Here is a 13,289-nt window from a genome sequence, read left to right on the forward strand (position 1 = left end):
AGGGGAGGGGGACAGACAGCTCATTATTGTACACACTCACAGCCTCAGAAACAAATTTAAATTGTGCGTCAGCCATAATGGAGATATTAGCAGCAGAAACTCTGATAGGACACCATGTATGAAGGGTTACACAGTCATAGAACAGACTGCCCAACAAGACCCTGCAGATAGATCAACTTTTCATGAAAACTAAGATACACTTTCATTCACACTGAAGAGGTTATAACATTTGTTAAAAAAAAAAATTCTTTAGCCATTTTTGTTTATATGCAATTAATTGAAAACAATTATTAATTTTTGCTATGGCTTTTCTCAAAGATTAGTTGAAAGGCAAAAGTCAAGGCATGCTCCTCTGCAAAACTCTTAGCTCCCTCTAGTGGTAAATTACGCAATATGCAACACAATGAACATCCACTAATTTCTTTGGTGCAACATGATATTTATTACACCTTTTTTTTTGTAAAAAACAAAACCAAAAAAACAAACAATAGTAACAAACAATACAATACAGTTCAAATAAATGCAAGGATGATTTCCCCAACACAAAAGAAGGGGCCAAGAATAATATGCATATGACACAGACGCTACTAAAGTGGTCTGCACATAATGAGATATTAGGTGATCCTAACTTACTTACATGGTATATGTACTCTTCTGTATACACGTATATGTCACCTGGTTGTAACTTTATTAAACTTAATCACTTAAAACAAAGGATTTGTAAGACGAGGACTGTACATTATATAACATGACCGCATCTTCCATACCTAGTGTACGCACCATGAACCCTTAGCTGCACTAGTGTACAGTCAGTGCATGTGAGGCAGCGTTTCCTAATACTGTGGTATTCCTCTTTTTTCCTGTTTTACGGTTGCTGGTAAGTTTATGACTGTATGTCCCACAGGGACGAGGAATAATGAGTACTACATTTTAAAACGCTTGTGTCATGTTTGATTTCCCAACATGATGGAAAATCTCTGTGTACTGAGCACCATCTCACATCATTCGCAAAGCAAAGGGAACAAAATGTCCATCACACAATAGGTCAGGGGACGGGGCGTTAACTAGCTGACCTCCTGTATCAGGGCACATTTATATATGCCGTACAGAAGAGTCGCTTTTTCTTAATAAGTGATGGGATATTTTTGGAGACATTTGAGTCCCTGTTATCAAGTACAAAACTCAACTTAAGTCACTTAATAGGACACCCTGCAGTAGAACATAAACCTGGGCCAGGTATAGATACGTAACCAATTCTTGCTTCTTAAAGGGTTTCTACCTTTCTAGAAAGTCAAGGCATTTCACTAGGTAAAGCTGAGGAAATCACTAGGGGTCCCAACAGCCAGACCCCCAGTGATTATGTTATGGCTTACCAATACATGATGGACATATCTCTTTGTGTATCAGACTGAAGCAGAAACACTCTACATTTCTACTAGTTAACTTTAACACCCCACCCACCTTAAAGAAAAAAAAAACAAATAATTAAACTCCACAAATTTGGTAAAATGTAAAGAACATGTGTACCTGCATTCTGATGTACCATGATACTTTCATTATTGCTAATGCGCATGTCCTTCTTCAGATGCCATTTCAGCGTAATATGTGATGTTCTTTGGGACACTGGGATATTGTTCTTTGTCTACAACTTCATTAACAATATGGTACGTAAGTAAATTATACACTTTGCTATAGAAGAGATACATAATGTACTTTAAACAAATTATTGCTTTAATCTTGTACAGCCTCCAAAGGTCAGCACTCTCTGCAATTCGAGAACCCTTTGACAAATTTAGAGACTAATCTTGTCGGCACAACACAAAACATGGATGGTCATGACATGATAAGTTCTCCACAATGAAAACATGGAGCGCTACATAATGTGGTTTTGAGATACCTAAACATGATAGTCAGTTCACATTTATCTGTGTAGATGGTATCTTTCTCCTCATGTATGTGCTCACGAGCTGGAAATTAGATCTCCATTAGAGGTCCTTTGGAATAGCAGAAACCGCTTTCTCTGGGAAACTACACTGGAACATGAATGGGAAATAAAAGAAAATGCCTAATATGTCCTCTGGCAGTCTAGCTAGTGATGGATGCCTTCTCTTCTACAAGTCCAGTTCCAGGTCCTCTATCTCTTCCTCTAGTGCTTTCCTCCTAGCCAGCTTTTCTAACTGCTCCTTGGAAGGCTGCTTGATCTCTCCAGAGTCTATTTTCTGCTGTAGGTCCTCCACCTGCCGAAGCTTCTTGCGCAGATTCTTGAGTTTCTTGGCCTTCTCAGCAGCAGCATTTTCACTATTTGCTTTGTCCTTTTGCACATCAGTTTCCGAAATGCTAACCTTCTCCATGTCCTGCCTGGCATCTTCCACCGCTTCTCGCTCTCCTTTTTCTTGCTTCCTTTTCTCTTTGCGCTTCAGATTCCTTTTGGCTGTTTTAGACAGAGGGGTTTCCATTTCCGGCTTGGCGGACTGTTGAGTTTTGTTAGCAGGGGGCTCAACTTGGCTAAGTCCAGGAGGAAGTGAGGGTTTGCTTTTGAAAAACTTGACATACTTGTTTTCGTACCTGCAAGAACACAGTTAAGATAAGTAAGGAAAAAATGCAAAGTGTGTCAAATAATTAAATTATGCAATAACCCTGTACCTACATTTAATTTTCACATAATAGGCTGTGAGATATTAGGAAAAACCTCAGCTATTCTCAAAGAAGAGTGCCACACTTGTCCATGGCCTGTGTCTGGTATTGCAGCTCAGTGACAAACCATAGATTAGACTAGAGCTGCTTCTCGGAAAATTATTTCATCCTGCTCCTTTCTGAATGAGACTTCTGCTCCTGTCTGACTTTTCCATGTAGGAAGAATACAGTATTACATTATCAATCATGGCAGTAATGCAAGGCAGCTTTAATCCACCACAATGTGATCTGCTTATACAGAGGCTCTTCATTCTGGTTGATAAAAAGGGGTATAACAGGATATATGGATAGACGTTCATAAGGCAACCACTTTTTTTTTAAACTCTTTAACCTCTGACCGTAAATACAAATGTTAGACTTTAAAATAGATTCCACCCCAAATCCAAACTGCTTGTTTATGTGTGAATGTGTATTTGTGCATTTATGTAAATGAAGCAAAAAATACAAAAAAGTTATATCGACACCACAGTGATCAATAACTATGGTGCTGTACATGTGACAAGGTCATGTGACCTCAAGTAAGGACTACACATTTTCCAGCAGTGGACAGCGAGGGACTCGGGAGAGCTACTAATAAACAACACTAGGAAGAAGACCTTTGATTCAATTAGGTAGCTTTTTCATGTGGATGAAAAATAAAAATAGGAAAAACAAGATTAAACTGGTATAGTAATATCTACTGCATGCTTATTGTAGATGACCAGTGTTAAATATCTTAAAGCTGTTATATTAGATGCATAATGGCAGATACATACACAGGGACTTCTTCTTGAGGCACGTATCCCTCCTTTACTTTTCTCTGCTTCCTCCAGGTGCCATCAGGACGCTGGGTCGCTGCTATGTACTTCCCTTTCATTTGAGAAAATAAAATGTAGCATTACAATATGAATAATGCCTATATTTATACAATAAGACTAAATATCTGGGTATATAATACAGACTTAGTTGTAATGTTTTTACCTTATCTAATATATTTTGGGACTACCATCAGCACATTAAAGTAGACAATGGGTTGTCCAGGACTGAAAAAAAACATGGCTGTTTTCTATCAGAAACAGAGCCACACTTGCTACAAATGAAAATGAAACGCCGTCTCCACTGGGCATTACCTCTGACAGACCATTTATAGATCCCATACTTATAGGCGCTGGATGAGGGGGTCCAACCACTAAATCCCCACCTATCATGAGAACAGGGGTCCTTTTCCCCCCATATGAATGGAGATGTAGGTTGTGCAGGAATGTTGTGGCTGCTTTTATCTGTTACTTTAAGAGATAGCCAAGTACTGTACTTGGGTGGAGGTCCCAATGGTTAGATCCTACCAATCGGCAAGTTATAACCTATTCTATAGATGGGTCTAAGCTTTATAAATTTGGTCCATCCCCTTTAAATAAAGATAGATCCCATAAATAAAGACATAAATAATACTCAAGTGAACTGCTGCAGTGGCTAACAGCTTTGTACCTGAGTAAATGAGGCCTTAACCATTCAATTGACGTAATGCAAAATGAAGTACTATTACATTATCAAGATGGTGCTGATCGGGAACTGAGTTGGTGCCATGTGATCACAGAGTGTGGATGTGTTGTCATTGTAAGGGCCACACATCATAAGTTGGCCTATAAGAGTCTTATAGATTTCCTTTCACTTTGTAAACTACAGTACATTGCAATATAGAAGCGCTGCACTGTACTGTACTAGCATTCATACCCCATAGTGATCAAATCTGCGTAGGAGTCTCCATTAGACTTGGATTTCTCTCGGCAGAAATGGTGGAAACACAATATGGATTTGTTGTTCAAGGAGTATTTGAAGCAAATGGGAGTAGTGAGATGGAGTGATAGTTAGGTGGAGCGCACGTTTGCTGTATGTGCATAGTTCACATTGGTTACATATTTTAGTACCTGTATTTCAGCAACATTAGCAAACCAAGAAACATTCTTTTTTCAAACAAAAACAAATACTGCCGAAAAATGGACTACTCGGGCTAAGTTCACAACTGCCCATGGTCTTAGTCGTTTGCGTTGGCCGGTGGACCCCTATGACTATAATGGGGACTGTCAGGAGTCCGCCAGACAGCGGTCGAGATAAAAGCAAAAATAAAATTCCTCCATGTAGTACTTTCCTCGCAACTGTCAATCTTCGGTGTTTTCTGCGACGGACTCCGGTACAGATGTGAAATAAGCCTCAGAATACAAAACAGAAACAAAACTACTGCAAATCTGTATTTTCATAGTCAAGTATGAATGAGCCCTTGTTATGACTGGAGGTGGGAAAGGATGTAAAATGCTTCTTATTTCCCCTATCCTAACTTGCTACTTCCAGTTCCTTGAGAATAAACTCACCTGTTTATAAAGCTTAAAATAGGAAATTATTTTTAGAAAGATTTTTTTTTTATTATTTCCATTATCTTGTTATTTCCATTATCTTCTATTTTTAAATTTCCTCTAACTTTGTTAGCAGTCCCAGAAGAAGAATTTCTAAAACGGTTTCTTTCAGTATCGAGCAAACTGTGTCACACCATGAAAGTTATGTTAGTGCAGATATTGTAGATATTAGATAATCAACTTCAGAAATACATAATCTGGAAGGAAGCTTAAAAGGGGTTTTTTTAGAACTAAAATACTGCTGCCCTATCCTTAGGATATCAGCAATATTTTTAGAACAGAAAACCCCTTTAGGCTATATAGCAACCTGAAAGGACCTGAAGCGGTGCAGGGAGGACGGCGGAGGAAACGCATTGTAATTTTTTTTCTGCAGTGTTTTTCACAGAAAGTCCTAAGGGTTTTCCTCTTCAGACTTTCTGTTTCTATCACACCTATACGGAAAATGTCAGCGTTTCCATGAGTATAATTGACATGTTGCAGTTTACAAACGCAACGATCTTTGAGATCGCAGCATTTCCACTGCAATGTGTGGATGGGATTAGCCATATTGCATGTATTTTAATATGCAATGTTGTAATACACAGCGTAGGGCCCTGGCTTAAAGCTGCTACATGATACAGCTGCAGCTCAGTCCCATTCAAGTAAATTGGACTGAACTCAATGCCAAACACATCCCATACACGATGAACAGCACTGTGCTTGGTACTCAGGGATAAATATTTTATGACCAGCACAGCCTAATAAATCACTTATACACAAAGGACAATAAATAAATCACTTTGCTGGGCAGCAGCTGGAGTTAAACATAACATTGCCCATGCTTACAAGCTTATATGATGCTGGATGTGTCACAATTGATATATAGTGATCCTGCTATATACTGTGGCGGGGCTAGATGAGCTTTGGATTGCCCTGTTGACTGTACTGCATTCAATATGTTATAGCCACAAGAGATCCGGATGAGCGTTAATTATATATAACTCACATGAATTTTACATATGATACAAGTGTACCTGACAACTTGACTCACATCCGTGATACAATTATGATCAAGGCTGTGAGTCAGAGACAATGTTTCCCCAATAAAATCTATAAGACAACGCTGCAATATTTGCAAACACAGCTACTTTTTGTCTGGTAAGTGAGCAGCACGGTATCAGACTCTGCAAATCTATTATGATTACCTATCCTAAGAGTAGGCCATAATGTTAGAAACCGGATAACCCCTTTAATGACCTCTCCTCTAGATAGGTCATCAATAAGACTTTAGCGCGGTTCATTTCCCACTGATCAGCGGTTTGAATGGGTCAGAACACTTGTGCTAGCGCAGTGACCTCTTCACGGTTTGTGTGTTATTTTTATTACAGCCACGCAATGTAATTACAACTTTGTCCCATTCAGTTATATGGGGCCAGGACGTAATTACATCACATGGCTGCCATAAAACAGCGTGCAATGTAAACAGAGAAGGCGTCATGACGCTTGCATGAGCTCTGCAACACCTTCAAACAGCTAATCAGTGGCGGTCCAGGGTGTGGAACTTCCACTTAAATTTTATTTATGACCTAACCTGAGGAGAGGTCATTAACAAACTGGACAACCCCTTTAAAAAATTCCATCTAAACATTAACCTCATTTAAATCTGAATCTGTTAGTTGTGCCCCTCCACTTCGGGCCGCTGCTGGAGATATAATGTTGGCCGGGGCACGATGGCGCACGTATGGTGAAGATGCACACTCCTACAACCCTTTTGGTCAGGTGTCTGTCGTGTTATTCAGACGGTCACTGGTATTGCCTTGGAAGATGACCCTGCTCCTCTCTATTTTCCCACTAAGTTCCAGAAGTGTACCCGCAGGCTTCTGGGTTTCCTACTAGTAGCAGCGAGAACGGTTATCCCTAGGCTGTGGAAATCCACGACTCCCCCCTTCTTTATTGTCTTGGCTTCAGGAGGTCCTAAACATGCGCAGTACGGAAAATCTAATCGCAGAGCTGAAACATGACGATAGCGCCCACCAGCGCACATGGCTCTTGTAGCATCATTTCTACTACTCCGCTGAATTTTGGTCTAGCTTTCCTTCTGTGCCCTCCTGATTTCTCCTTTTCCCCCCTTTCTCTCGCTATTTTTTCTTCCTTTCTTACATGACGTTAGGTTTGTTTCTCATGGTATTTGAAGTGAATTCAATGTTTATGCGCTAATTATGCGGCTCTGCTGCAACAGAGCTTTTGTGTGTGTGTGTGTCCCCTACGTTTCCTTCCTGTATTTTTATGCCGTTTCTGGTTTTCCCGGCCCTCCCCATCACCCCCTTGTATGCCCATTATTTTTGATTTCTTATTTGATTTGTAGCAAATAAAACAACAACAACAAAAAAAAAAAATCCATAAAATTCTTAATGTTAAAACTGAATCTGTTGTCCAATGTAAAATGTCTTTACTCATAACCCAGGTGCAGGAGGTATAAGGTTATGACCAAGGGCTGGTCTGAACTTCGCCAGCACTGCATGGATTTTAGATGTTTGTGCTGGCCTGCTTTCGTATTTATTGATGGATAGATAGATTTTAATGGCTTACTAATAAAATGATGGACTTTTAATGAAGTGCTGGATTACTGGTAAGCAGCCAATCACAAATGGTACGTTACTGCTGCGATGTGCTGTTTATGAAGAGGTGGCTGCTGAGGTCTCCTCATACAAACAGCATGGGACCTATATACAAACTAACTGACCTGCCACCACTGGAGATGAAGGCCGGGGAAAAGTGACAACTTGTTTTTTGTGAATATTGACCCAATAGCAGCAGTATAAAATAATAAAAAAAAAAATAATATATATATATATATATGTCTGGGGACACCCCTTTAACACTTAAGGGTCCAGTAAATACAAGTTCCCCACAGTAATTTACATTAGGGAGCTGTCGGGGTCACTGCTCAGCAACGATAATGGCATATCTTTACAAAGATCTGATTATAACAACCATGGGCACTGTCTTATGTCAGCACTTTGTGAATTGTTCCTACAGCATCTACTTTCCAATTTTCTCTGTACCGATAGCACGCGAGATCTGTCTACCATACACTCGTGCCGTAGCATATTGATTTCTGGCAAGGCATAGTACTGTAGTGTTACATGGATTGAATTTCGTTTCATTGAACTTGTCCCCACAAACAACAAGGAACACATCATTTATTTAGCAGGCACTTCAGAATGGTAGTTTGTGTAAAATGTAAGACAACACAATGTAGAGAAGTGCTGAGGAGTGGATGAAAGCTGCTCATACACATTAGCCTCTATCCACATTATAGGTCTGAGGTGTATACTGCAAGTATTCCCAATGTACACCTCTAGTAGTATACCACCAACAAGCATACAGTGCTCTATACTGTATATCACTCATCACTAGCACTGTAAGACAAGCATACAGTACACCACAAGGGACAGATCTTTATTTGCTCTTACCCACTGCACACAGTGAAAAAGGGTATGCAGTTGTATAATAGCCAACAGTATGCCAAAAGGATAATCTTATGGAATTTGCTGGGTACATGGTAACATATGGAAACGTCAAAGTTTATGTTAGCGATGTATTCCATCCAACACTCAGCACCCACATCGATCAGCTGTTTTTTGATCGGCGTTTACAGCTGGCTCCATACAATGGTCTACATGCACTATTGTATAATGTAACAGGAGGGCACAACTACTGAATAAGATACAGAGCTATATGGCTCAGTACACAATGCAAAAAACTGCTGATCGATGGGGGGGGGGGGCTAAATCGCATGTTGATGACCAGTGCCATCATTAACCTGAAATCTTGGAGAACCCCTTTAAATAGGTAATCTAACAACACACAATGGAGGGTGTTTATTAAGCCTCTCATGCCTATTTTCTTCTCATTCTGTCTGGTTTTCAGCTTGTTTCTGTAAGAATCATGTGTCTGCACTTATTTAGAAAGCTTCTATGAAAGGCCAGTCACTTTGCTTTCTTGTCAGGGAATGTGTGGGTGGTTTATCTATAGTAACACTTCAACATGCATTTATGACAAAGGAAGAAGTACAAATTCTCACGTTTTAAATTCCCATACCTTCTGAATTTACTCCTGGTTTTGGCTCAAAAAACACAGCAATAACTAAAGGGGTTTTCCCACAAGGAGAAGACTGCAGAACCCTTTCCCCTCTCCACATGGGAGCAATGGAGTGCTGTACCTTGGCTATTTCTGGTGCTCCAATTGAAGTGAATGGGATAGCCATCTACCACTAGTCCCATCCACAGTCAGCCTGACGTGGAGCTGGAGAAAGGTCTTGCATTTTTGGTGTAAATTCTGCATATTTTACTTGTTTTTTCACTCTACTTTATAATGCATTTTTGGCCTTTTATCCCTAAATGCACACCAATACATACCGTATTTTTCCGACTATAAGACGCACCTAGGTTTTAGAGGAGGAAAATAGGGGAAAAAAATTTTGAAGCAAAAAATGGTAAAATATTTAATATATGGGAGTTGCAGTTTTGCAACAGCTGCAAGGCCACATTGACAGGTGACCCTGCAGCTGTACGGGGATGTATAGGGCGTTTTTTTTGCGGGGCCAGCTGTACTTTTTAGTTATACCATTTTGGGGAATATCTATTGCTTAGATCACCTTGTATTGAAAAAAAACCCGGTGGTTTATGATATATGATATATATATATATATATATATTTTTTTTTTTTTTCCTAGGGACAGGAGGTGATTTAGAACTTTTATTTATATTTTTAAAGCTTTTTTTTTTTTTTTTACTATTTTATTCCCCCCCGGGGGCTTGAACCTGCGGTCACTTGATTGCAAGTCCCATAGACGGCAATACAACTGTATTGCCGTCTATGGGACATTCTGTCTATTAGTATTACGGCTGGTCATAGAGACCAGCCGCAATACTAATACAGCAGTGACAGGCCTGGGAGCCTCATTAGGCTCCCAGCTCTCACCCGAACAGGTCGGCTCCTGCGATATCGCTGCGCAGCAGCCGGCCTGCAACTTCACAGGTACGGGGCCGGTGGGGACCGGCCCCGGGGGAGAAGGGGCCACCGATACTGACCCGGCATCCGCTGTACTAGAGAGGCGGATGCCGGGGAGGGATAGACGCCAGCACAGGTGCCGGGCCTGAGACATCGCTGCGCTCCACTGTCCTGCATGAAGCCAGCGGCGGGGGGACAGAGGAGCGGAATAGCATCACTCCTCCCGCTGCCGGCTTCATGCAGGACAGAGGAGCGCAGCGATGTCTCAGGCCCCGGCGTCTATCCCTTGCCGGCATCCGTCTCTCTAGTACAGCGGATGCCAGGCGCCACATTCAGACTATAAGACGCACCCTTCTTTTCCCCCCAAATTTTGGGGAAAAAAAGTGCGTCTTATAGTCCGAAAAATACGGTAAGCAGTGCAAAAAAGCCTGTCATTTCAAACAGCACTAAAAAGGCGCAAGTATGCCTTTATAAACAGAGGGAAAGTGCACATAGCCAAAAAATATCCCCAAATCATAAATAGAAACGGCGATAAATCTAGTCTGAAAAAGGGGCATCTGTGGACAATTGGCAAAATTTAAAAGGGTGTTCTAGTTTATGTTTTTACTCCTTAGGGGGCACTCACACTTGCACCCATGTCCGTCCTGTGTCATTCCGCCGGGTTTCTGTCCTTAGCCCCAAGAAACTGGACAGGAGGCAGCTTCCCGGAGGCCAGCTTTAAAATCCATTCATTTGAATGGATTTTTAAAGGTGACCCCCAGTGTCTGCCTGCAGCCTCTCCACGGGGAAAGTTTTTTTTTCGGCCGGACATGCAGGATTTTGTCTGTCCAATATTGACAGACAAATGTTATTGTTTGTACAATGAAAAATTCTACAATTTTCCAAAATAAAAAAAAAATCTGCTTGCTGTCATTCATTGTGTTTACTGCCAGTGGATAAATATCAGTCCACGGTCATGTGATGTACAGTCAACGGTCATGTCATGGACACACAGGTGAACAGCTTTTTATAGTCACAGCACGGTAATCAGACGTCTGCCTGGTAATGAGCTGAGAATCTGTCTGTCCATCACATGACCATGGACTGATTGTGTTATCCTCTGGGAGTAACTAGAATGAATGACAGTAGGCAGAGATCTGGAACGCATCTGGTTGGGCGCTGATGCTGGGTATAAGGGCTCAGTCACTAACTGGTTGATGTACTGGTGAAGCCCAGGAACTAGAACTCAGACTCTCTGAATTCCTGGCAAAATAGACAGGTGAACATATTGAGGAATAAAAAGTTAGTTTTTTTGTGTTTTTTTTTGTTCAAATCATGTGTTTTGGGCAAAATAAAAAATGTAACTTTCCTCCCCACTTTCCTCAAAAGGGGCAGAGCAATCAATTTCCCGGAAATGTGGAATAAATTGTGGGGAACGTAAGATAGTTATGAACTGGCGTACATTTCCCCTCCATGCACAGGGCCTAGTGAAAGGGTGTGTATCATTTATGAAAATGGAGGCGTCTCGTCATATATAAGGCGCACCCTCCACCGACTTGTGTCGGGTTCATATCTACATGAAAGTATCTGTTTAGAGACTCCGTTGCAGTAACTGCTAAATATCATCTGGCGGATTCAGATTAAAGGACCAGACACTGACAGATGTCACTATAGTCAATGGCAGACAATACCAGGCACAGCGGTGCAGATGTGACCACTGTATCAGAGGTTATGTAGACTGGTGCCAGTTATTACAAATGTGCACCATAGTGTTTATTATTTTACGCCTCACTAACGGGGTAACAGAATAAATGAACTAAAACTCCCCTGTGAGGTCATTGGGCAACTATACAACTACAGCTCGTCTGTATAATAGATATGGACAGCTTATGTACAATGTATGCTCTGCACACTGAGGTTACCTGTATTGTAGAGCCCCTGTAGTAAGTGTGTATAGGTGGTGTGTATATATATATATATATATATATATATATATATATATATATATATATACTACACATCGGTGGATGACTGGTAGGACACTGTATCTTGTGACAGGGGATGCCCGGAGCTCTGAGGCGCACACTGATGGATGAATGGCGGGCTCCCCGTACACACCTCTACCCACTGTCATTCACCACACGCTGCAGCATTATGCACCCACTACTATACATCCGCCGTAAGTGACTAGGACCCAGGCACGCCTGTCCTCTCCCGGTGCTACACTCACCGGATTCATCGGTCACATAGGGAGTCGCCATCTTGGTCCTCTCACCACGTTTCCTTCCGACACCTGCTTGTGTGACGTCATAGGTGGGTCGAGGCAAAGACTGAGGGAGGAGAAACCCGATACAGCGACATGGCGGCGCGGGATTAATGGCGGCTTATGTTACCCACGCCATTTACGGCTGCGCAGGTCACGGCTGGAACAGACAGAGGTAGCATGAAGAAGGCAGCTAGGAAAAACATGAAATGTACACAGCAATGTCATAGAAACCGACTGTTTACATCACGTGACCTGGCCGCGCCACGCCCATTGGAACGGAGAGGACCTGGGACCAATCAGCATAATTGTGGCGCCATTTTACTTTGTGTGTAGCAGGAGCAGCTTGAGAAGTGAGGAGTGTGCAGGGAGAAGCCTAATGTGGGGCCTCTATGAGCCTTCACCAAGGCTGTGGGGTTTTGCGCCCTGTTTTTTCTTTTACTTTCATCACTTTTTATTTTTATATCAATCATAACTTTATGTGGCTTGTTCTAGGTCACACTAGTGTCAGGCTTGGGGACAGGGGGCCTGGTGGCAGCCACTACCACTACTTTTTTTTGTTTATAGGCCATTACCTGCTGCAGTAACCGATCCTGGCGCCTGCTCTCAGCCGTCGGCACTTCCACTTCTGCGGAGACAGCTGTGAGCAGGCGCTGGGATCGGTAAGTAAGGCTGCAGGCCCACAAACCCCATAAACACAGCTACCATTATACTCAGGGGGTCTTTTCAAATGTTCACCTTGGGACCCCGCCATTACTAGTTATGCCACTGATAAGTAGGCAACAAGCGCTAGTGTGAAGCTAGCCTTTAGTTTTATGTAGGGGATTGACTTGAATGGGAGCCGGCATACGTGCGCTCCCCATTGAAATCAATGGGAGGCTTTTTTCCCCTATTGCTTTCAATGTATTATGCGCGTATCACATTGAAAGCAATAGGGAAAAAAGCCTCCCATTGATTTCAATGGGGAGCGC

General features: G+C 41.8%; 1 protein-coding gene across 1 annotated transcript; it reads right to left on the minus strand.

Moving 5' to 3' along the window:
• Window positions 1-492: 492 nt before the first annotated feature.
• PYM1 (PYM1 exon junction complex associated factor) lies at window positions 493-12,431 on the minus strand. The gene is given in 4 exon segments (XM_075265695.1): window positions 493-2,565; window positions 3,450-3,543; window positions 12,286-12,392; window positions 12,394-12,431. Coding segments are annotated over 4 exon segments (678 nt in total). The 5' UTR covers window positions 12,417-12,431; the 3' UTR covers window positions 493-2,111.
• Between the last annotated feature and the right edge of the window lie 858 nt (window positions 12,432-13,289).

Source organism: Leptodactylus fuscus, chromosome 2 (assembly GCF_031893055.1).
Source record: "Leptodactylus fuscus isolate aLepFus1 chromosome 2, aLepFus1.hap2, whole genome shotgun sequence".
In the NCBI taxonomy this organism is placed as follows: domain Eukaryota; kingdom Metazoa; phylum Chordata; class Amphibia; order Anura; family Leptodactylidae; genus Leptodactylus; species Leptodactylus fuscus.